The 25,916-nt window shown below is 46.1% G+C and overlaps 1 protein-coding gene across 2 annotated transcripts in view; it reads left to right on the forward strand.

Annotated features, from left to right (window-relative positions):
• Positions 1-4,121: 4,121 nt before the first annotated feature.
• Positions 4,122-25,916, forward strand: part of CNTN1 (contactin 1) — a 69,828-nt gene continuing 48,033 nt past the window's right edge. For both annotated transcript variants that reach the window (XM_040978887.1, XM_040978888.1), the window contains exons 1-10: positions 4,122-4,182; positions 6,939-6,971; positions 11,643-11,775; positions 14,123-14,295; positions 16,431-16,526; positions 20,502-20,708; positions 22,941-23,040; positions 23,148-23,329; positions 24,432-24,556; positions 25,092-25,209. In XM_040978887.1, coding sequence (XP_040834821.1) covers positions 4,122-4,182; positions 6,939-6,971; positions 11,643-11,775; positions 14,123-14,295; positions 16,431-16,526; positions 20,502-20,708; positions 22,941-23,040; positions 23,148-23,329; positions 24,432-24,556; positions 25,092-25,209 — 1,228 coding nt within the window. The remainder of the gene's footprint in view (positions 4,183-6,938; positions 6,972-11,642; positions 11,776-14,122; positions 14,296-16,430; positions 16,527-20,501; positions 20,709-22,940; positions 23,041-23,147; positions 23,330-24,431; positions 24,557-25,091; positions 25,210-25,916) is intronic.

Here is a 25,916-nt window from a genome sequence, read left to right on the forward strand (position 1 = left end):
TATTGTTCTCAGTGTTCTTGAGCCCTGACATTCTGTCGTTATAAATGACCGTGCCAATGGTGTTTATGTAGTTCACAGAAAATGAATACAATGAATGGGTAACAACTTCCTTTGCACTGAAACAATGTCACCTTTTAAATCTAGTTTTCCACGGACTTCTGACAGTAACCATGTGCCACAGTCCATGCAACAGACAGAATATCAGTTTTGTGATCCTAATGGAACACTATTTTATCACCTATTAGTAGCAATACCAAATACTCTATAAGTGACTGTCAGTGATGAAATTCTTGTTAATGTATTATTGAGGGTTTTTTGAATAATTTACCAGGCCCTTCTGCCTCATAATAGAAGGGCTGGATGGTGCCTGCTTAGCAGAGAAAAGCGTTTCTGTATGTACAGCTGGATTTCTCGTGTGAGAACCCCACCCTGCTACTGCAAGAGAGGAAGGAGAGACAATGAGGGGCGGGGGTGGTGAGGAGCAAGGAACAGAAACCGTGGAAGGAAGGTGCTGCAGGGCCACGCCTCATTAGTGATTGCAAAGCCACGATGCTGGGTTAGAGGTTTGGGAGATGCTGGAGAGCAGATGCAGCTGTGGGCTCTTGGAAATGAACATATTTCTAGGGTGTGCTCATCTCTGGGCACCCAGTGGCCGATGCTGGAGAGAGGCAGCACCCAGCTGCAGGGCCTGGCATCAGGCCTGCTCTGGGAGCAAAAGAAGTCCCTCTGAAGAGGGGCCCTTTGGGGGGAGCTGGTCAGCAGGGTGTGGCAGTTGTCTCGGAATGGACTTGCAATTCTCACGTCTGGCTCTGCTGTGAGTTACAAAGGAACAGTAAGGCTGCTCTTGTCACTGATGCTCCTTTGCCGGAGATTTCAGTTGTGTCTTTCTCTGCCAAGGCCCTGGTGGCATGGCGTCCAGCCCCGTGGCTGGACAGCAGGCTGTGTCTTGCATTAGCCTAGTGGGCTCAGCTGGTCGCCTTCAGCTCTGCTGCAGGGGCAAGCGACCAGGGTCTCCAATGACAGGTTCTCAGTGACACAGTAGGACAGATCACCCGTAGAAGACAAATGCAGGAACACGATGTGACAGATGCTTTTAGACACAAATGGCAGGAAACCCATTCAGTGAAATAAATTACCTGCTGCCAAGGTGATGCCTGGCTGTCCTGTGGAAGAGTCAGCATTTAGAGGAGCAAACATTGTGTTAGAACATCGAGAGGACATGTAATCCTGGATACAATGTGTGTGTTCAGATGGGAAGATGGGCACTTCAAATTGCACTCAATAACTGGCATTTTAAAAAATGTATGTTTATTTTTATTGGAAAGACAGATTTACAGAGAGAGAAGAGACAAAAATCTTTTGTCTGTTTTACTCCGCAAGTGGCCACAAGGGCTAAATATGGGCTTATCTGAAACCAGGAGCCAGGAGCTTCCTCTGTGTCTTGCACTTGGGTGCAGGGTCCAAAGATCCTGGGTCATCTCCCACTGTGAAATTTCCCAAGCCACAAGCAGAATGGAAAGTGAAACAGCCAGAACTTGAATCGGCACCCACATGGAATCTCAGGGCTCGAAGGGAGAGGATTAGCCAACTGAGCCATTGTGTCAGGCCCCCAATAACTGACATTTTTCAACATGCTTTAAAATGTTGATATGCAGAACATGTTCTTCAAGCATACGTTTGTGATTATAAACCACAGTGATCCCTAAAGTGACAGATGCCCCGGTAAGAGGCATCTCTTACGGAAGACAGATTTGTAGAGAGAAGAGACAGAAAGATCTTTTGACTGTGGGTTCGCTCCCCAAGTGGCCTTCGGAGGAGTGTCACCTGTGATCCTCGCTGTAGGAAACCACATTTTACTTCGTGGTAGTCCCTTGGATTCAGTGATGGACATGTGTTTACTCGTGCATTTATCCACATGGAAAGACATGTATGTAGCAGGAATTAGCACTGCGGGAGTGGTAACGGACTTGGTCCTTTCTCCGTTGGCCCTTAGGCCTTGTGGGAAAATACATTATTGTTCATCAAATACTTTCAAATAAGTGTTTTACACAACTTGTCTCTCATAGTTCTAGAAACAAGCTTTTGTTTTTATATATGACAAGTGAGACAAAGTAGAGCCAGGTTGAGTAATATGCTGAAAGTTGAGTGAGGTGGAGCCAGCTATGTTGCACAGCAGGCTGCTAGCCCCTGTGACACCAGCAACTGGCATAAACACCAGTTCTAATCCTGGCCATGCCACTTCTAATCCAGCTGCCTGCTCATGTGCATGAGAAATCAGCAGATTCTGGTCCAGGCACTTGGACTTTTGCCACCCATTTGGGAGACCTAGATGGAGTTCCAGGTTCCTGGCATCAGACTGACCCAGGCTTTTGGGTAGCATACTACTGGATGGAAAAGTTTTATTCTCTCTCTTTGTCTCCCTACTTACACCCCTCTATAGTTCTGCCTACCTTTAGATAAGTAAATAAATATTTTTTTAAGAAGCATGAATGAGACCAAATTCAGATACGTGCTTTCTGGTTTCCCTTGATATGTTTTGACTATGATTGGCAGATCAAAGGTACCTACAGAAAGTTCCAGAAAATAAAATTAAAAGATAAGCTTATTTTGGGGGGAATGCAATTTTGAATTGCACTTTTTTTTTCAAAAAGGTGCAGTGAATTTTTTGATGACTCCTTTATGATTATCTAAGAAGATGCTAAAGAACATTCTAGACCTAAAGAATTTTTCAGTATTTTACTTTAAGTTTCCTAAATCAACTTGCTTTGTGTAGGCACAAGCTACCCTACCTTTTGCCTATAAAGCTGATGGTCAGTAGACCAAACGTCCCTTGAAACGTTCCATCAGGGAGCGGCATAATGGCAATGAAAAACAGCCGGTACTTGTTCAGGAACCGTGTCATCTCACTGACCAGGCAGCATGGGTTTGTTCCCATTGCGTCTGATAAGTGAGCTTTCTTACTTCTTTTTCCTCTTTTCTTTACGCTGATTTCCACATGTGGATTTACCATCAAGAATGAGGCTGAAATCGCTGGGCCCGGCCTGTCCTCTAAGCTCTGTGTGAAACCTCAGAAAGCAATTAGGTGGCCATTCTCTCATGCAGTTTGAAAAAGCTAGAATTAGACCGCAGCATGCTTTTGTGGCTCAGTTTATAGTAACAGTTTAGCTTTGTCTTTCAAGAATGAAGATTTTGTCCCTTAAAACATGAGTTGTCTTCTAATGAGATACAAGGAATGATTGATTCCTTAGCTTGTGTTGAATGAGTAAATGTGAGATGTGATGCTGATGAGAAAGAATATACATCATTAGATATTATTAATCAAACTGCTTTTTAACATTAAAGTTAGCATTTCTGGTGTAATTTCTTCATACTGTCATTATGTGATGTCTGGAATATCTTTGAGTCCTTCTAGCAATCCCTACATTGACGTTAGTTAAATTTTCTGGTATTAACATGCTTACAGGCATGCTATTTGTATCTTGTTAAAGCAGAATAGACACCTGGACATGGCATGACTCAGGGATTGGCCATGGTCAAGTGGAGCAGCCTTGGGGTGCCAGCCAACCCTCTAGTACTGTACCAACTCTTTTTTTTTTTTTTTTAAAGATTTATTTTTATTATTTTTTCATTGGAAAGGCAGATATACAGAGAGGAGAGACAGAGAGGAAGATCTTCCGTCCGATGATTCACTCCCCAAGTGAGCGCAACGGGCCGATACTATGCCGATCCGAAGCCAGGAGCCTCTTCCGGGTCTCCCACGCGGGTGCAGGTTCCCAAAGCTTTGGGCCGTCCTCTGCTGCTTTCCCAGGCCACAGGCAGGGAGCTGGAAGGGAAGCGGGGCTGCCGGGATTAGAACCGGCGCCCATATGGGATCCCGGGCGGCAAGGTGAGGACCTTTAACCACTTGCGCCACCGCGCCGGGCCCTGTACCAACTCTTTACAATGAGTTAAACTGCAGCTTACTCTGCCTACAAGGACTGGACAATAGAATAGATGGTCAGGTGTCCACCCTCAATGATGACTGTTCTTCCTTTTCTCCTTCCCCCTCTTTTTTTCTTGATGCAGGTGTTTAATCCAACTGCTTTTGGGGATAATTGAATCAAACTTCTACTATATACAAGATGAAAATGTGGTTGCTGGTTAGTCCTCTTGTGGTAGTATCTTTTACAACCTGCATGGCAGGTAAGAAATACCCTTTGCATCTTTTCCATAAACTATGTTAATGTAATTGATATGTGTTTTCATTTCATTAAAGTTTCTGTTTGAAGTCAGAATTAATTTTTGCTTTTGACATCTGAGACTATATATACACCTGCATGCATAAGCATATATGTTAAAATAGTACCTATATTTTATTTTATTTTTTTACTTTTAGTTTTCACAAGATTTAGTCTTGCCTAGTAACAAGTGGGTAAAAGTTTTTGTGACAGTGGCATATTTATTTGGATGGCAAAGTGATGGAGAGAGGGAGAGAGATGTTGCAAGTGTGAGAGCGAGAGCTCTATCTTGAGCCTACTGATTCATAGCTAGAGGGCTGCAGGCATCAGTCTGGGTAAGGTCAGAGTCTCCATCCCAGGTTCCTTGGGGGTGGCAGGTGCCGTTTTCCACTGCTTCGCCAAAAGCCTAGGTAGGAAAGGAGAGAGATCGGGACTAGAGCAGCCAGGGCTTGAACCAGCACTTTGGTAAGGTCATTACATTCCAAGTCATAACTCATCAGCATTTAGTATCTGCTCTCTGAGGGCAAGGGCGGTGTTTGTTCATTCTTGCCAAGTCAGTGTGCCCGTCATCGCCAGTCCCAAGCTGACACTCATTAGCATGGAGCTGGGAGGTTGCATAGACAGCTCACCATTATAAGACACTTCTCCCATCCAGATTCAAGGCTGTGAATCCTGGACTCAGTCAATATTGAAGTGTGTAAGAACAAGGCTACAGAATGATGAGTTTCAGCCCTTTTCCCCTTGTTCATAGTATTGCTTACCTATTTTCATTTTTTAAATGTATTCATGTGAGAGTCAGGTACACACCCACACACACTAAGAAAGAAGAATTTGCTCTCTCTTGCTCCGCACGGCTGCGTTGGGTCAAAGCTAGGAGCTGGGACTCTGTCCAGGTCCACTGTTTGACTGACAGGGGCATGCTGCATGAGTCATTATTGCTACCCCCCACCAGCGTCGGAAGTGGCCCTGGGACCCCTACCCAGGAACTAACTACTAATTAACTGCCTAACTGCTAGACTGGGTGCCTGCCCAAACAGACTTTTAAGTTAACACAGTTGCATTTCTAATGTTAACTAGGATTCACAATGGGCATTAATAAAGGCTCCTCAAGAAGGGATCCAAGGAAGTCCAGCACACAGTAAGCTTAGGTCTCCAGTTTAGTCATTGTGATGACGAACAGTATGTAGTCACCTGCAACATGCAAGACAGTGTTAATACCAGCACAGCTTACCGACAGATGTAACATATCTCTTTCAAAGACAAGTCTGAAGCTGTAGGGAGTTCCCGTGAGAGGTGCATCGTAGTTTTGTCTCATATTTCTTTAGCAGTCAGTTTTTCTCACACTGTCGTCATCACGACCTTGACTGGGGAGGTGCTTGTTGGGCTGCACTGCTCCGGGGGTCACTGCACCTGTCTCACCTTACCATCCCTGGTGCTGGCTGTGAGGAGCGAATTGAAAGGCGTCCTTGTGCATTTGTTGAGACGTAGAAATACTGGTTACTTTGGGAGGAATAGCCCTCATTTGTGCTGACTCCTCTTTCTGAAAAAGATCATTTCATCAGTACTTAATCATTTTAACATCATTAATAAAAATGTGTTTTATAATCACGATCATTATATACGTACATATATTTGCCATGTATTTATCCATGTAGTTGTCATGCAAGTGAAATGCAAAAGCTATTGTAGTGAAGTCTCATTTGTATGAACAAAACAGAATTAATATTGTTAATGGAAATTTGCATGGATGCTGTTGAGCACTGCCTTAGTGCTTAACAGCTGTAGAGTGCAAAGTTAACAAATACACATCTGTACTGTTGTGAAGACATTTCAGCCTTAGAAATGAAGAGCGAACCCCTCATACCATGAGCTGGCATCTTTTGTTTTAATTGTATAAGTTTTATTTTGGGTAATTCTTACATATTTGATTGGGATGTGAAGGGTCAAGGGCTAGAGGAAATTGAGTAAGACCATTGTTTTCATATTGTCTTTTTTCCTTCCTATATCTGGGGGATGGGGGAGGGTTTAGATAAGAGGAGAAGCCAGACCCAGCCTCACAACCATTCCAGGGTCCCCAGTGTGGGGCACACTCTGAGGGCGCTACTCAAGTGGCTTTGTTAGTTCAGCAGTTCTGTATTGCCACTGATCTTGCCACTCAAATCATGGTGAAATCTCTCCAGACTCCACTGGCTGACAGCAATTCCATACCCGCAAAACCCCAGAGCTTGCTGCCCACACGCCCAGGACCTCCTCCCTGCTCAGCAGCAGTGGATGGGGAGTTATGATCCCCAACAGAAACCCTGGCCGGGCAAGCCACAACCAAGTGACTGGGAGATCCAGACACCGGCGCTGCTGCTCAGACTTACCTGGACTGCACCCACCAACATGGCAGTGGTGGGCAGAGCCGTGGTCCTGAGCATGCCCAGAGCTGTCCGAGATCCATCCCCAGCATGGTCGCTGTGGATGGAGGAAATTCTCCGACCTCAGACTTGGACAAGCCCAGGACCAACCCCTACTCTGCCCAGCAGCCGTGGATGCGGATCCCTAGCAGGAAGCCTGGCCTGGCACAGGTTCCCCCAGCCACAGCCACGTGGCTGAGGGATTCAGACACCCACCCACTGCTCAGACTTACCTTGGCATCTTAGTTTTTTGCCTAGATATGTTTGCATCAGAACTTGAAGAATCACTTAAACATCAACCTTGTTTATTCTTTTGTTTCAGAGTTTACCTGGCACAGAAGGTATGGTCATGGAGGTAAGTTGGCAAAAGGGAAAACCTTCTCTAGGTTGGATAATATTTCCTTTCTGCCCTCAGGACGCCAAGAGAAATGGTTTATATTAGATCTCTTAAAAATGCTGAAAGCTTATTTTTCTAGTCTCATAAGGCAACTTGCTTGAATGTCGAAGTGAATGGATGGATTATCACGAGCAAATATCTAACTGGAGGATGTTAAGCAGGTTTGAAATAGTCAGTGTGGCCTTCAGCATTGTGGCAATGCCATGGTACTAAACTTGAAATGAGATTATGAGTATTGCAAATGTCTAAATTGTGCTTGAAAGTTTCTTGCTTTGCTGCAAGAGAGAATCTGAACTTGGAACTTTAAGATTCAGTTCCATTAGAAGTATACAAATGTTCTAAAATTTGTTATTTAAGATGGATTGAATGTATTTAACAGTCCTGTGAGTGGACATTCTACCTAATGACTCCTGAGCAAATCTCGTAGAAGGAGGAGCAGCTTGGTGAGGCGTACATGGTAGCCTGGAGAAATCAGCCCAGGCTGGGTGTGTGACGTCAGCTGTGTCTTTGGAATCTCATGTTAACTCCTCCACTTCCCTGAACATTGACCTTCCAATATGTCAAAGTGAGGAATACAGAAGCAACGCAGAGACACCTTCCAGCACAGTGGCTGATCCCATGGGTTCTCAGCGAATGTAGAAAACCTGGTAACTCAGAGAAATCAGTGCATAATAGTGGGAGGATAAAAATCAACAGTATGACTAAGCAGTGCTGCAAGCTGCATGCCCAGTTGCAGCTATGTATGGTAAATGAGTGAAAAGAACTCTGAGTTACAGGAAAAGGGATGAAAAATTCCCAGCTCAAATTCCACTGAAGCCATTCTATCTTCCACCTGGGAAACGGGGAACCACTGCATTACATCTTAGGGTGTATTCTCTGATTTCACAAACCTGTTCACAAAGCGTGGGAAATTGTTAAAGCAACATTATGATGATGCTTTTTAAAAAGGATGTGCCGAGTGAAGGCATATGTGATGATGGAGGTAGCGGGCAGAGAACCATGAAGGATTTTAAATGTTAAAATGGAGCTAATTCTAAACAGAGGAAGTGACTCGAATAAAACCCGGTGGAGGAATATGGGCTGCAGTGGGAATTTTCTCAAGAATTCCAAATGTGCTCTGCAGCATGTTAATAGGAACTGCCCGGAGTGAAGACTTGTCGGATATACTTGGGAGACAATGGGCCATGAAAGTTCGATAACTTAATGTTGGCTTTCAGTAATTAGCATCTGTCAGACTTGCCTAAGAGGTATAAGGCATGTGTTAAATCCCCAAGACTGCCCTGCTGAAGCCCACAATGTTAGTTATATGGAGTTAGGACCCACCCGATGACCTCATTTAAACTTCGTTTCTTTATAAAGACCCAGTTTTCAAAGATCACAGTCTGCTGAACTGGGAGTTAGGACATCATCATGTCTAATACGCCATGTTTTAACGTTTGATGCTACAGAAAGAGAGATCTTGCACTCAATGCTCCACTCCCCAAGTGACCACAACGAGCAGGGTGAGGTCAGCTGAATCTGGTGCCTCTTGCATGTCTCCCCTGTGGGTGCAAGGGCCTAAGCACCTGGGCCGTTTGCTTTTGCTTTCCTACGTCCATTCATAGGGACCTTCATTGCAAGTGGAGTAGGTTGGACTCAAACCGGTGCCCATATGGAATACCAGGACTGCAAGCGGTGAATTAACGGGCAATGCCACAGTGCTTGCCCTGAACACTTTAAATGATTATTTTATAGCAATCTTAATAGTCTGACTATTCTTTAAGTAAAATGCATGTATTAAATGCTTAGAGTGAAATCATCTGTAATTTATAGTTTTTATACTTACAGTTATGGTATAACTTTATTGTATCCAAAGCTAATATTGAAAATGTAATTCTCTCATCTCTGGACTGTAAGGAGGGCAGATGGCAATACCTCATATCTTTGCAGTACTGGCTTCAACTTTCCTGAAATTTTTTTTTCAGTTAGACTGACATCAATTACTTAGCATACTTTTCAGTGTGTTTTTTAAATCTCAACGTGGGACTGACATAGCATAGCAGTAACTTATCACTGCTTGGTGATATGGTCATGTGTGGCTCCATTAATTAAGTTGACAGGAGGCAAACTAAGACAGGCAGAGTCCTGCCCGGGGGGCACAGCGGTGACACAGGAAGGATGTTGTTAGCCGTGGGGTCTGTGTGGGGAGGTGCTCCACTCACCAGGTGCACAGCTCAGGTGCACAGGGTAGGTGATGCTGACAAACACCGAAGGCTGTCCTTAGACAGGCAAAGCCGAGGAGAGCATCAGCCCATCTAACGTTTCTCCTAACTTGACCCCAGTGTTCATTCTCATGCTGGATTTCTGCACCAGCGACACCAGAGGCTTGCTTTGTGGTTTTAGCTATGATCTCTTACTGCGATAAAACTCTGGCCCTCTGAAGCCCTGCACATTAGAATATTCATATTCCATCCATGGGGAAAGATTAGCAATGAAGGTTAAGAAGCTGAATGGAACATGCATTGAGACAATTTAAATCTAGCCTCTTTTAAAGAGTTTGTTGTCTTTTGAGAGAATTCACCCTATTTCCTTTCCTGTAGCCATTGTGTATGGTAAATGTTGAAAAAATTCCATGTTGGACTCTTTTCAAACTTTGTCCTTGCATGTAACAAGTCGATTTGTTTTCTGAGGCTCTTCTTGCAATATACTTATGCTAAATCATTTAATAACTTACAGACTGACATGACAGAGGGAAACATGGGTTTGGTTTTCAAGTGGATACAGAGTGAACTAAAAATAATGCTGAAACACAGATTGTAATTTTGCTTTGAATTTTTAGAAATAGGAAAGTGAGACTACCGTGGGCTGTCTGCATGTAGTGCGAAGGGTGAAGTCATCCTGTCCCCGACCACACAGCTGCTGATTGCATTAGTTCTGCACCTGAGTGTGGTGCTGAAAAAATACGGTGTGATTGCAAAGACCAAATGTGAAAATACACTTCTCTAAATCTTCGGTTCAGTTCATGATGAGGCTGCATCTTCTGGGATACAGAGTGGGCTGTGTGGGGGTCATGGTTATGGGGTCAGAGAGGATCAGAGGTCAGACGAGTGTGAATATTTATGGCCAAACTGGCCGGTAGAAGACTAGATCTAAAGAAGTCTAAACTAGATCTCGACTAGTTCAAAAGAAATCTTTTATTAAGAACTCATCTGTAGATTTCCAAGTGAACAAAAGGATGTGTTTTTAAAAATGATCATGGCTTTTAAAAATAATCATTCTTTGTTTTTATCTTTTGTCTTTGTTTTTCTTTAAAACATTGGCAGGGAGCTGGGTTGGAAGTGGAGCAGCCAGGTCTTGAACCAGGGCTCCAGTGAGGGATGCTGGCATTACAGGCAGCAGTGTAAACCCCTGCACTGCGTCACCAGCTCCTCTTCGGCCTCAGTACTTCCAGGTCATCACCTGAGGTCACTGAAGTCTTCCCATGCTGCGGAAGGAAGTCTGAGTGACTTCTGTAGACTGACAGTACAGCACGTGCATTCTGTGTTCTCTTGCAAGGCCAGTACTGAGTTATCCCTGACAGTACTCCTGGGACAGAGTTCAGAGCTTCAAGGTTGACAGAGAAGAGGAAATGAATATCAACTCCGCTCTTAAAATAAACTGGGGGCTTGAAGCCCAGCTTTGACCCAGCGGAGTGTCCCAGTAGCTCCGTGTCAGCAGGCTCATCCCTTGCAACTCTTCAGGCCATTGTTAATTCACCTGGCACATGTGGCGTTGAGCTGTGCCCTGAGATGCTGTCACAGTGCGACACGTCGATGCTGCCCTCCTCACCCACATGGGAGGCATCACTCTTGCAGAGAGGGCAGACCGTCAGGAGGATGCTGTTTCCACAGGGGCAGGCGGGGCAGGAGTTAGACAAGTTGGTCACATCTATACCGGGTCCTCAGGTGGTAATTTGTCCTCAACGTGGCTGGGGGCCAGTGCAGAAAACATATTTAGGAAAAGTAAAAATGAATCTAGAATGGAGACAAATTTCTCAAGCACATCTCAAAAAATATTTGTTTAATCATTCTCTTATTTTAAAAAAACATGATTGTGTTCCAGACAGTTTGATAGGAGAGTGGTGCGCAGAGATTAAAGACACAGCCCCTCCCGTGTCCACACATCCATAAGACAGAAAGTTAGCCCAAACCCAGGCAGGTGTGTGAGGTGCCATAACCTGTGCAAGGAGCTGTGGAGACAGGAAAGGGAGCCGCTGAAGCCTGCTGGGGTGAAAGGGGGTCCTGGGGGGATCGAAATGGGTGATGCGGCTACAGGAAACACCGGGTTTCTATGGGAGGAAACCCTGCTGCCAGTGCTAGGAAGAGGGTGAGGATGGGCACAGGCTAGGGCGTGAAGACGTGACCTGGTTGGGAAGTCGCTGTAGCTTAGCCTAACCCAGCAGGGTGCTTGTGGGGCAGTGGTGCCAGAAGGACAGAAGAGTTATGGGCAAAGGACCTGGAAATTCCCCACCAGGGTTATGGATGCAAGTCTGTGTTCAGTTGAAAATGGAGGTTCTGGTTCCCGGTTTCTTCACTAATTTTTTTCAGCATATAGAAAATTCCTTTGACTTGTAAAATGCCATGATATAAAATTACACTCTTGTCCTTGCAGTTTCTGAGGAAGACAAAGGATTTGGACCGATTTTTGAAGAGCAGCCGATCAATACTATTTATCCAGAGGAGTCGCTGGAAGGGAAAGTGTCTCTGAACTGCCGGGCGCGCGCCAGCCCCTTCCCTGTGTACAAGTAAGTGCCCCTGGCCCTCTGGGGGAGGGTCGGTCTGGGGGGGGAGGGTCGGTCCTAGGATTCCAAGCCAGGTCTGTGGGGAAATCCAGCTTCTGCAAAGCCCGCGTGTAGGAACAGACACTGGTGCAGAGCTGTTGAAGAATGTTGTCAATAGCACATCCGTAGGCGCTGTTCTTAAATAGATGCAAATAACAAAAATCCTGCACAAATAAGGCTCATAGCGTTCGACATCACCCTGTTAAAATGTGTCTAACGGAGATCCTGCTTTATCCATGCAAAAGGCTGTATGACGATCATGCCTAATTTTTTTTTAAGATTTTTTTCATTGGAAAGTCAGATATTTAGAGAGGCGGAAAGGCAGAGAGGAAGATCTTCCATCCGATGATTCATTCCCCTAGTGACCACAACGGCCAGAGCTAAGGTGATCCGAAGCCAGGAGCCTCTTCTGGGTCTCCCACATGGGTGCAGGGTCCCAAGGCTTTGGGCTGTCCTCGACTGCTTTCCCAGGCCACAAGCAGGGAGCTGGATGGGAAGTAGGGCCACTGGGATTAGAACCAGCTCCCATATAGGATCCCGGCATGTGCAAGGCAAGGACTTCACCTGCTAGGCTACCTTGTCAGGCCCAAATCATGCATAATTTAAAATTCCAGATGTGAGAATAAAACATGTTCCTGTGCATTGGGCTGCACAACTCAGGCCTACAGATGAATGATATTTCTTTATTTCCTATGCTTAACAGGCTTGTAAGGATAATTCTAAAAAAGTGTCATTTTTTGAGTGTTCTCACATCTAGATTCTGGACAACGCAGCAAATTTCTTAAATATCTGTAGCTACTAGCTGATCTATGTAAACTCGCATCCATTCTTCTAGAACTACATATTCATGGTATCAAAATAGGTGCATAAACTGTAGCACAAGGGGCCCAGCTCAGTAGCCTAATGGCTGACGTCCTTGCCTTGCATGGGCCAGGATTCTATATGGGCAACAATAAGGTGTATGTCTTAAAATACTCGCAGACCAAGGGACTTATCCAAGCAGTGTGCAATCAGATAATGTCATGACATCACAGGCAGAATCAGATCCATGGAAATGAATTTCAGGCAGTAAGTGTTTTGAGGCAACACAATGGAGGACAAATTCCTACCAGACAGAGCTGCCAGTGGGTGTACCTTGTCCAGGGCCCAGGGAGGTCTAAGACCTTGGCCCTGCTGGCATGATTCAGGCAGGAGCGGTGGTGCTGTCATCATGGGAGAGGGTGACGAGGCTTCATTTATTGGGTTGGAATTAAGTGTGCCTGAAAAATGTAAAAGTAAGATTGTTCCAGCTTGCTCTTTTTAAGTTCCCTTCTTTGCTAGAGAAATCATGGCGAAAGAGGTCCCCGTAACGTTGACCTCGAAGAAGACACTGTAGACATATGGGGTCACTTTGGCAGTTTTAGCCTACCCAAAGGGCCAGGCGGTGACTGATAGGACAACATGCTACGTGGCTGTCGCAGACTCCTCCTGAGGAGTTGGTAGCTTGAAACAGAATGGTTTTTAAATCATGCAGCTGTTCACCTTAATTGAAGCCTGTTTTCTGCATGCGTAGTTAAATCCCTATTTGTAGCCCACCGTTGTCTGGCAGAGCCTAAGGAATCTGCTTGCTTGAAATCTGTCTCATCCCCATCATCCGGGGATTATGTGGCGGGAGCCCTCTTTACTGCAAGTAATGGCAGCAGGAGAAAAGTCTGAAGAGGCCCAAAATGACCATCAACACCCCCCGGGCCCAGGCAGGTCTCATGGATATTTTTGCAGCTTGAACTGGGAGGACTAACCAGGTGCAACCAATTTCAAGTTGTGTGGTTGTCCTCTAGTGGTCAAAATATGCTCTTTGTTTGGCGTATCCGTGATTTCAGTATTCTGTGGTAAACTCACTTTGCTGTAAAGGATCAGATACTGAAATTTTGTATTTGCTTCTGATGGAGTAATGATTTAATGCTGTATGTAACATACCTGCTTTTGATGATTATTATAAATGCTTAGATGGTTACTCATCATTGCCATGCGTATCTGCCAGGTGACCAATTTCTGTAGCCAAACTCAATTTAAAAAATTAGACATTTGAAACACTTCTTTTAAAGAGGGGGAAATATGTCACACACTTGACTATTTCTCTTTCTGTACCTGATTTAAAGGGTCAGTCATTGTCCCAGTCTCAGAATTATCGGGCATAAAGAAACGCACGCCGAGTTCTGGATGTCGGCGCTGGACTTTGTACAGAGCTGGTCCCAGATTACGTGGAAGGCTGTGAGCTGGCAGTTCCCAGGCCTCCTGAGCTTCGTTTGACATTTGCGTCTCTTTCCCCCAGGTGGAGGATGAATAATGGCGACGTAGATCTGACGAGTGACCGCTACAGCATGGTAGGGGGAAACCTGGTCATCAACAACCCTGACAAGCAGAAGGATGCCGGCGTTTACTACTGCTTGGCGTCCAACAACTATGGCATGGTCAGGAGCACCGAGGCCACCCTGAGCTTTGGCTGTAAGTGACTGCAGAGGAGACATGGGAGGAAGTGGTTGTTGCCTGAATGTCAGTGATGGGTGGGTAACCTGTGTTAATCTGTGGCGCTGAGCGGGTAAGGATCGACTCTTGGCATTCCCTCCCTCTACATTTCTTCTGTGAACTTCTTCCAGTGAAAGTAAGTACTCCTGCCTCACCATCCTGACAAAGGCCCCGGCACCTAAAACGTGGGGTGAGAGAAGAGATTCATTCCCTCCCCTCAGGCAGGCGACATGCACATGGGTGTGAAAGTGTTCAACGAAGATGCAGGACCAAGTAGTTATCAGTGAGTCATCAGAGTGCAGCAAGATGAGAAGCGAAGAAGAGAGGGAACAGAGAGGAAGCCAGTGTGGATGAGTCTTCTGAGATGAGTGAACCTTGACTTTATAGTCAAGAAAAGTTTCGAGAGAGCAAACCATCCTGAGTGGGCGGGGCTAGCAATTACCAAAGTCCCTGAAATACTGAAGCGTCACATCGTACAATAAGACATTGGTCTGAGTCAGAAACCTTGCTTTATTTTATTGCTACATCATGTGAGAGTCTTAATGGAAACACTGAGTCCTACATTCTCAAGGGGGCATTGCCACCCACCGGGATGGTTAAAAATTGGTGAAAACTTCCTGGCAGGTGCAGCATAGTGATGGTGGACTTCCCATAGTTCAGCCCTACTGACCAAAATTCAGTTGTTAGTGTTTATCTTTTCTTCATCAACAAAATTTGAAAGGTAGAAGGAACAGAGACAGAAAGGATGGTATTTTATGTGCTGCTTCATTCCCCAAATGACCTTAAGAGCCAGGGCTTAGCCAGGCCAAAGCCAGGAAGCGGGAATAAATCCGAGTCTCCCACTTGGGTGGGCAGGACCCAAGGCTCGAGTCCTCACCTGCCCCTCCCAGGGTCCAGAGGAGCCGGAAGCTGGAGCTGGCTACTGAACCCACACTTGTCAGTGTGCGATACGGACACCCCAGCAGCATCTTAACTGTGCCAAACACCGATTCTTAAAGGAAGAAGCTAAAGCTTATCTTTATTCATTGAGTTGTTTTAAATTTAAGTGAAAGGGACATGGATTGGAGAGTGACCTGTGAAAAGGGGACCATTAGGATGCAGGTTCCACTGACAGACCAGACACTGAGGAGTGTAAACTGGGATTTGATCAGAGGTAAGGAAAGGAGGAGAGGAACTAAATAAATGAGTCAGTGGAACCAATGAGACCAATGAAGGATAGAACAATAGAATACCAGGAATCCAGAAAAGTCTGAGTTCCAAAATGCCCAGAGAAGAGTGAAAAGAATCGGAGCTGAGGCAAACCCAGTGTTTGAGAAGAAGCAGGGTCTGGCACAATAGCGCGGTGGCTGAATTCATCACCTTGCAAGTGCTGGGATCCCGTTATAGTTCCAGTTTGTGTCCTAGCTGCTTCACTTCCCATCCAGCTCCCTATTTATGGTCTGGGAAGCAATAAAGGATGGCCCAGGTGCTTGGGACCCTGCACCCACGTGGGAGACCCAGAGGAAACTCATAGCTTCAGATCAATTCAGCTCTGGCCATTGCAAACCAGCAATGCAAGGTTATTCTCTGTCTCTCCTTCTCTAATCCTGATCTGACTTTCTAATAAAAAAAATACATTTTTAAAAGAAAAACAAATAGTATGAAAATGAACACATTAAACTAAAGTGGCATGGGGTTGGTCACTTTGCCATCCTCCAGCCTCTGTCCTTTTCTTCCTCCGCAGTCTGTAAGTGGTCCCTTGGGAAGGGACCTATAGTCCAGGCACCCCTCCTCTACTCCTCTCCTCCTTCCTGTCATTGGGAGATGCCTGGGTCTTTCTGAGCCCCTAATCATTGTACATTTCCTGGCTAAGATTGTCTCCAGGCCGGGGACTAAGCCTGCAGGAGACCTGGAACCTTCAGGGGCATCAGGCCACTCTGCTACCTGATCCCAGGTTTCCAGCTCGACAAGAAACCTTTGAGCATGGGTGCAAACTCGTGTGAGCAACAGTGAGTTGACTTTCACAAGCTTAGCCAGACCGACTGAGAGGGCCTATTCGGTGTCTAGTGAGTGGGTTTCTGGAGGGTAAAATCTGACCAAAGGGTGAATATATTTCCATTCTCTTTTGTGATTAGATCTGGATCCTTTCCCGCCTGAGGAACGCCCGGAAGTCCGAGTGAAAGAAGGAAAGGGGATGGTGCTGCTGTGTGACCCTCCGTACCATTTCCCAGGTGAAGGGGTGGGCCGTTCATGTGTCACTCGCACGGCGAGAAGGCCGCAGTGTTAATGACTGGATGGGCCTAGTGGTCATGGCTCATTATTAAGGAACTGGGACTCTGCATCACTTTGAGAGAACTGACATCCTTCACAGAGCATCTAGGAACTTCTCTTGGCTCGTTAGTCACTTGGCCCGAATCCCAGGGCCTCTGCAGATTTCCATTTATAGCTGCTGGGACCGTATCCTCATTAAACTCCCAATTGCACAGGGACAATTACGATAGAAAAATTATGATAGATTCTCCAGGAATTACTTCTTGATATAGAACAGTATCAAGGAATGATGTGTAACTAATCATTTTCTTAATAACAGTGGCAGTGTAAAAGGGTACTCTAAAAGTTTATGGAAAGTGAGAAGACAAATTTACTTTGGTACAAAAAAATTGAAATCCGTGCATGTAAGGAGTCTTCTCAGAGTCCCTGAATATACATATGATGCTAAGCCGTGCGTGACTGCGGGAGGCTTTGCGCCATAGTAAGCTTGTTTTTAATTCCATTTTCCATGGGCTTTTGAAGCTGTGGTCCTGTGAACTGTACCTGAATATTAGAAAGGCTATCCCTCTCTAGGAGCACCAATCTGCAGGAGTCAGCAGCCTCATGAGTGGGATTAAATTCAGTGTCATCCGTTATGAAAGCCAATTCTAAATATAAATTTTCTGTAGTTTGATATAGCAAAAATAAAAGCCATCAGAGAGCCAATTTAAGATGAATGCATCATATGCTGTCACCAGTTTTCACTTGTTTATCAAATGCTCCTTGAAATGACATAAAATTTCCACTTTTTCCAATGAGAAAATGTTTTATTATTCTTGTTATGTCAAAAGCCCAACTTTAAGCATCTCCATAGAGAATAGAATGTAACAGACTACTGTAAGTAATTTTGTAAAGAACACACCACTCTGGTGTTTGTGTGTGGGGTATATGTACACACACAGAGTATATTTCACAGGAAGTTATACATATATGTATTCCACACAGGACCAAACACCTGAAGTGGGAACCGTGTGTGTAATAGTGGTTGCTGATGTAATAAGGGCTGGGAATGGTGATTATTTGATAAATCCAGGAGAATCATTTGAAATTCATAGCACTGAACTGTTTCAGTGAGGGAATAGTTATTTTTTTCCTTTAGAAGCTGGTGAAACTATGGGAGGATTACAAAAAGAAAAACACTTCCTAGGGTTTGGCACAAACAAAGCAGATGCCGAAGATAGCCAGGGCCCCACTTGACCTCATCGGATGCTGGGTGAGTTTTCATCCCTGTCCTTGTGGATGATGCAGCACTTCTCTGAGCACTTGCAGCTAACCAACCAGGCGCTTGTTTGTAACCCAGAAAGGACACCATGGAGCAAAGTAGGAGTAGCTGCCAGCCCCCAGCCAGGCCTGGGCTTTCCCACTTACAAATGGCAATAGCAACCCACACCTGTATTTGTAGCAACAGCCTGTGGCTTCATTACAGTCTGTGCACTTCACTGTAACATTCTGTGTTTATTATCAGTTTGTCCACAAGGGGGCCTTATGAGTAGGCTGAAATGTGTGAGGGGCAAAGACCACAGCAATACAGGGAAGGCACTCAGTTTCTGTTGAGTAAATTGTCTGTGTCGGACACTGAGTTGGTCGAACCAGTTGTCCTGCAGCTCAGCACTTCCGTTCACATCAACATTAATGCACTAACCTCCCCAGGCAGAGTGTCAGCCCACGAGGTGCAGACTTGCCGGTGCCCTTGGCTCCTTTGTTGGAAGGGAGGCAGGAGCCAGGGAAGGGTTGCTAGGATCCTGGTGAGATGGCGTCTAGAATCAGGAAGGTTTTTTTGTCGGCACGGCTCTGATGGCTTCTCACGACGTGTCTTTAGTCATCGCCTGGTACTCAAAGTGCCTTTTTTGGTAAATAAACACCTTTATTTTTCTGATATTTTAAAGTTTTGGGGGTTTATTATTAGAAATCACCGTAAAATATTGATCTCCATTTAGAGAACAGACAAATTATTTCTGAATCAGGAGAGGTCAAAATTTTCTTTAAAACTGATTATAAATGGGACAAGTAGCATGCCAGCTCTTTCTACATATGGTACTTCTTTCTGAACCTAGGATAACATAATTTCAAAAATCTATACAACCTTCTAAAAATTTCTTCCTATCCTATTCCTTCTGGAACCCTAAATTAGCATAAAGCTTACAAAACTAATGTAATAGTTTGCAGGCATGCCTAAACAAGTGCATGATATTAGTAACTCTGGAGACTGAATATGGTAGGGCTTTTCTTCTCTCTTAATTTTTAAATTTATATTAATTTTGTTTGAAAGGCACACACACACATGCACGCAATGTGTCCACTGGCTCGCTCCCCAGATGCCTGCACCAGCCAGGCCTGGGCTGGACTGAGGCCCAGAGCCCGCTCTCCTGCCGGTGTGGCAGGGATCTGACTAACTGGACCACCTCTGCTCTTTCCAAGGATGTGCATAGCAGACGTTCCTTTACAAACACAGAACTGTAACTTGACCTTCACTCTGATATGGGATTTGGACTCTCTAGCCATTGGTGCCAAACCACTGTGCCAAATCCCCACCCCTCTTTCTCTTGCAAACTTTATCTGTGATATCTATTTTTTATTCATTGAACCTATAGATAAAGCTGCCACCTGCCACAGTAGCATCCCATATGGGTCCCAGCTGCTACACTTTAGATCCAGCTCCTTGCTAATGCAACTTGAGGATCAGATCATGGAGGATGGCCCAGTGCTTGGGCCCTGCCACCCACATGGGAGAGCAGGATGAAGTTCCTGGTTCCTTGCTTTGTCTTGGGGAAGCCCTGGCCATTGTAGCCACTGGAGGGGAGAACCAGCAGATGAAAGATATGTCTATCTCTCTGTCCCTACTTCTATCCCTGTAACTCCGACTTTTAAATAAATAAATCACCAAAAAAGAGCAAGGAAAAGTGCATAAGTAATCTGAATGCCTGAGCTCTCCTTCCCAGCCCTGTGCTTTCCACGCCAGGTTCTTGTGCGTGCTCTTTTGCAGCTTTGCCAGTAACCTTGACTTTCGTGAAGCAAAATGATGGCTGCCATGGTTGTTTCATCTGGAAAGGTCTCCGAGTGTGAGGAGATCTTGACTTTTGCGCATTTTTTGCTTCAAATCCTGTGTCCTCTGAATGAAAACCACCCACACTCTTACAGTTTTCACATGGTTAAAGCACCTATGGGGTTGTTTAAGGATCTGAAAGTTCATCTGTACGTTTGTTGAATGACTGCTGGGCCGTTACCTATCAAGAAAGGGAGGAGAGGTGAGAGTAGAGAACTCTGGGAAATAAGGAAGATTAAGGAAAAAACTCACCAAAAACGTAGTGTGTTATGTGAGGGAATTTCCATCATTAAAATTACTGTCATGTAATTCATTTCCTAAAATTGAAGAAAATCAGTGACCTGCTGTGCCCAGTTCCAATGGTTTTTACCTTGTGTGACCACAACAGGTTATATTAAACCTAATTTTTTACTCAAACACAGATTTAAATAGGCATGTACAACAAGGAAGGAGAGAGAGCTGCAGTATGGAAAGTCGTCTGCAGTTTATTTTTAAAGCTCAACAGGGCAGATCCGTCGTGCACTACGTAAGAGACCTGGGCTCAGAGTTTCAGTCCTACCTCATGCTTCCACATGCCTGTTGGATCTCTGGGCTCTCCCCTAGCTCAGCAATGAAATGAAAATAAGAATACGAATAGCCCAGAAAGTAATAGAGAGATAAATACATGTAATTTCTTGGTACCGTGCTTAGATAATTCACGTGAAATATGAGAGCAGTTAGGAAATTTGTACTGTTTGCTTTGGCTTTCCTCCGACCATTGCTGCATCATAACCTCTCTAGATTAAGTGATAGTTTGGTGCAAGAAAGCAAAAATATTTGTTTTTTATACTTATTAAGCGACATTTTCTCGTAGATGATCTTAGCTACCGCTGGCTTCTAAACGAATTTCCTGTATTTATCACAATGGATAAGCGAAGGTTTGTGTCCCAGACCAATGGGAATCTCTACATCGCCAACGTTGAGCCTTCCGACAAGGGCAATTACTCCTGTTTTGTGTCCAGTCCTTCCATTACCAAGAGTGTGTTCAGCAAATTCATCCCCCTCATCCCCACGCCTGAACGTAAGTAGTGAATCTGTTGCACTCCTGTTTTTTCAAGGTTGTCTTTCCACCGTGTGTGTAGGGTGGCGGTGGTGAGAAGCCAGATGTGGCAGGGGGACCAAGCAGTAGTGGAGACATGACTTCACACAGAACCCGTGTGAAGGGGGCTGGAGCTTGCTCCTAGACTTCCTTGGATTGAGAAAAGTCAGCTCATGAAACTGCCCAGAACAGTCAGATTCTGTTTGTTGCCTCTGGGTTAAGATGTGCACATGGGCAGAATCACCAGGTCAGTGTGCCAGCCTATAACATTGCCGGGATCCTCCCCAGCGTCTCCCAGAAGGAGAACCGAACCTGGGCACTGGCGACTATGCGTTCTTCCTGTCTCATTGCAAAGCAACACCCCTGCTCCTGCAGGGCTCCCTTCTCGCACTGCTTTTGCCTGCTCCCACCATCAGTCAGGACTCACCCCTTTGCCGTTCCCGCTGCTCTGCTGGTCATCAGAATTCCTTCCGCTTTGTTGTCATTGCATAGCCTTCTGTGCTCGCCCCGCAGTCGAGTGATCACGTCCTTCTGTTAAATCCAGAGGACACTTCGCAGACCTTCTCGTCCACCCCGATACTCTTCCCTGCATCCTCAAGTTGCAGCCCTTTCTTACTGTCTTTGAATTCTGTGTCCTCTTGGGTCTCCAAAAGGTGCCGTTATGTTCTATCTTTAGCAGGGTGTCCTCACCTCCTTACACACTTTGATCAGTCACTTCAAATTCAGGCCTCCACATTGTCTTCCTCTTAGAGCTCAGTCCTGCTTGTGCCAGACATGTCCCACAAAGGGCGCCCAAGGACGTTGAGCTCCGAGGGCTCCACACTCACCCGTCTGCTGCTCTGCTGGTGAATTCAGCACCTTCCTCAGTATCATGTTAAATCTCCTGGCGCTAGGCGCGGTTTGCAGCTGTCCATCCCAGCCCAAGAAGGCTAGACCCAGCAGATCTCTCTTAGTGTGGATATACGTGGGAAGTTTCCATGAAAGCCTGGAACCCAAGATGCTGCTCAGCGGGCCTCAAGTGTGTCCCCAGTGTCTACAAGTCCAAGAAGTGATCAGGGGTTTCCAGTGCGTTGAGCCTTCCTTGGGACACACGCTATAGAAACGCTGATCCAAGGGGCAGGCCCGTGACCCGGCTCTACAATGGGAACTGCATCCGTCCTTTCTCTTCTCACTGTGGTGCTCCGCATGTTGGGACTCACCTGTTTGCCCGTGTTCATGAAACACAGGAACCCTTTACGTCGGTAGTTTTCTGTATTTTTCCTTTCTGAGCTCCGCCCCCCCCCCCTTTAAATCTGCCAACAAAATCTAAGTCAACAAAAGGCAAAATCCAGAAGGTTTCTTTTTACCAAATTTTCTCTGGTAACCCCCCATGGATGGATGTGATCTCAGGATCTTTAATACTGTGTTTTCACGTCTGTAAGGTAGTGTTCCAGGCTCACCTTCACGTTGGTGTACTTGACTTCGCTTTCACATTCCTATTTCCTCACCTTGTGCTGGTTCTGTTCAGGTTCTGTCTGATTTCTGTGGCCCCCAGTCAGCCTTCCAGACTATTCTTTGGGGCCTGTTGACCAGGTCATGTATCTGTTTGTCTCTTTAGTCTCTTATAGTTTAAATACACACTCATGCTGTGCCTTTCCCCCACAATGGACAGAATAATGCTTCTTTCAAAACCAGTGTGATAAGGAAGAGAATCCCGGGGTGGACATTGCTAGGCCGAGCGTTGTCTGTGCCTGCTCTTGTTTCTCCCTGCTCTTGGCTCCCTCTGCCTCCATCGCTGTGGACACAGCTGCTCCCTGTTCTCCCTCCTTTCTGGATGCTTCTTCCTTTCCGTGCCCTTCTCTTTTTCTCCCTTTTGTTGCTTCCTTTCTTCTTTCATGTCACACCGCCCTGCACCCACTGTAGTGTTTGACACACATGTGATGCTCCATGATGGCTTTTTGAACTCTTAACTGTTTAGTTCGTGCCAGCAGGAGCCAGCAGGAGCCAGCAGGAGCCAGCAGGAGCCAGCACGCTTGCCAGTGTTGGTGGAGTTAATGCTCCTTGCATTGGGAGTGTAAGCCAGGGATTCTGTACACACTGCCGTGAACATGCCTGCACAAAGGAGAGGCTTCCCTGTTGAAGTGGTTCTCATCCCATGAAAATCACTGTCTTTACAGAAACGCCATTGAGCTGTGTAACTAAAAGATATTTGTGCTTTTTTTTTTTAAACCTTAGGAACGACAAAGCCATATCCTGCTGACATCGTAGTTCAGTTTAAGGACGTATATGCACTGATGGGCCAAAATGTGACTTTAGAGTGTTTTGCACTTGGAAAGTAAGTGTGCTTAGACTTTTTATTAGCACAAAGGAGTACAATAACAGCTAAGGAAGTAAACACTGTAACTATTGTGGGCCTTTAGCTCCTCTATCTTCTGTTTAAAGTCCTGTTCCTGATATCCGGTGGCGGAAGGTTCTGGAACCAATGCCAAGCACAGCTGAGATCAGCACCTCTGGTGCTGTCCTCAAGATCATCAACATCCAGCTGGAGGACGAAGGGCTGTACGAATGCGAGGCTGAGAACATCAAGGGGAAGGACAAACACCAGGCCAAGGTCTATGTCCAAGGTAAGGGTGCTGTCCTAGCGTCCCAGAACGCTCAGCATCCCATGTAGAAGCGACGCAGATCTTGAAAAACTACTGTCTAATGATCAGTCATTTTTAAAAAGCGTTGTGCATGTGGAAGATGAAATACTCACCTTAGGTCTAATGATTCACAAGTGTGAGTTCTAATACACAAGACCTTGAGCCCTGTTAGTGTCATGGTGTTGAAGACTGACAACGATGGGTTCTTCCTGCTGGCTTTCACAATGCACAGTACTGTCACTTGTTGACGTCCATGCCTTTCTTTTTTATGGAAAGCACATTTTATTGATTGGTTATCATTTGAAAGTTACAGCAGCAGGAAGAGAAAGACCGAGAAAGTCCCGTTCTCTTGGTTCATCCCCACTTTCCTCCAGTAGCCAGGCCGGGGCCAGGCCAACGCCAGCAGCTCAGCACCCAGTCCAGGTCTCCCACACCTTCATAACAGACTAAAAACAATTCTAAGATTGCAGTAACATCCCCCTGTTCCCTGCCTTCCCCCTTCCCTTTCATCCTCCGAATCACTGCTCTAAGGGATTTTCATTGACAGAATTAACGTGGTACATGTCTTTGATTCTCATGCATTGAGCACATTTGTGTTTAAGAACACAGAGCATGTTTCATGCCATGCTAGAAACCTTAGGCTGAGATCACGTTAGTCATCCCATCATGTGAGGCTTGCAGATCGCCACTGAACAAACACCCAAAGCTTCAACAGAATCATTTCCTTACTTCTGTAACTCCAACTTCTTCCCGCACCCCCTACAAAGAGTTAAGCACCCGGACCAAGTCTTTCACAGTCTAGAAGTGTTGACTGCACCTCTGAATGTTCTTTTCTTAAATGCGCTCGGTTTGATCTTAATTTTGACCAGGGAAGGCACTCCTTTTCATGAAGCAGTTGAGTAACCGCTACGAATAGCACTTACCATGGGGCATGGGACATGCCCACCCCTCACGCAGCAGCCCTCACGCGACTCTCAGGGCACCTGCAGGGCAGGCTCCCAGACTGAGCAGGTGTCGGGTCCCACTCCTGGGGCTGCAAGGGATGCTGAGGCTCCTCTTTGACCTGAGCTCTTGTCTGTTACAGCGTTTCCCGAGTGGGTGGAGCACATCAACGACACGGAGGTGGACATAGGCAGCGACCTCTACTGGCCCTGCGTGGCCACGGGAAAGCCCATCCCCACAATCCGGTGGCTCAAAAATGGATATGCGGTACGTTGCTCACGGGGCAGGTGATATTTTTAGGAGCATCCTAGGATGAGAGATCAGGAGGGTCAGTAGGGTGAGGGTTCTTGGGTCCTATGATGTAAAAACCTCCAGAAATCCCTCCTTTCAGGTCTGCATCACTCTACTCTCCTCACCTCCTCTCAGGCTGCCCCTTTGAGCCACTTTGCCCTGTTTCACTCAGCCGTCCTGACTCACACACTCAGACGTACCAGTGCCACTGCCCAGCCTGGGGACATCGGCCCTGGCCTCTCCACACTTTGCCCTGAACTTCCCACCGGCTCAGAGCTCCGGGAAGCGGGACCCGGGAAGTGGCTCTCGTAAGATGAGCAGTGTAGAGCCACTAGCATGGCAGGTGTAAGTCTGTCCAGCCTGCCTCCCCCTGCACCGACTTCTCCTAGGCAACCGTGGCAGGGGAGGGCGACATGAAGCCTCTAAGGTAAGAGACCCCTGCACCGAAGCCCCCACATAGTGTCACTGCTGGCGTGACCTGCATGGTGTGTTTTGCTTTGTTCCTGTGCAGTATCACAGAGGGGAGCTGAGGCTGTACGACGTGACCTTTGAGAACGCCGGGATGTACCAGTGCATAGCTGAGAACACACATGGGGCCATCTACGCCAACGCTGAGCTGAAGATCTTGGGTCAGTATCCTCTCTGCTTTCCACCAGCCAGCCTTGAGGAAACAACAGACACAACAAGATGAGAACATAGGTCATGTTTCCCTTTTTATTTATTTTTTTTCCTTAATCATAAACCGTTTTTGCAAAGTGTAACCTGGGCTGGAACAATGAGTCCAGGCAGTCAGGCTTTCTTTGCTGTGTCTGCTTGAGCAACCCCAGTATGTGGCCAGGAGGAGACTCCCTGGTAATGGCAGGAAATGTTGAAATTGCAGGACGTGGCCAGAGCCAGCCTTCCTCGCAGAGCTAAGCCTTGCTTAGTAGCTTCCCTTGCACTTAACCTGGATACTCGGGACCCCTGAGCTGCTCTGTGGGGCAGCCTGGTCCCACAGACTCAGGAATGTGATGCACAGGGCTGTGACGCTGAAACAGGGAGTGAAATGATTGCCCAGATGCCCTGTTTCTGGATTTTGTCACCATTCACGGCAGGAGAATCATTTCTGAGGAGTGATGAACTCCTAAGGAAAGCTGTCCATGCAGCTGTGACTCCCCCAGCCATCCGCTGAGTGACGCTCTGAAGGCGAACGGCGTGGGAGCCTCTGCAGATGCGTCATTTTGAGCGTCTGTGTCTTGTCTGCTGCTCCCTTTGTTTTTTTCTCTGTCAACTCTCAATCCATTTGTTCATCCTCTGAAGAGTAAGTGTACTCCCACCCTGCAGCACGTGCTGTTTT

The sequence above is a fragment of the Ochotona curzoniae genome, unplaced genomic scaffold, assembly GCF_017591425.1.
Source record: "Ochotona curzoniae isolate NIBS_2020 unplaced genomic scaffold, NIBS_Ocur_1.0 contig_2927, whole genome shotgun sequence".
NCBI lineage: Eukaryota > Metazoa > Chordata > Mammalia > Lagomorpha > Ochotonidae > Ochotona > Ochotona curzoniae.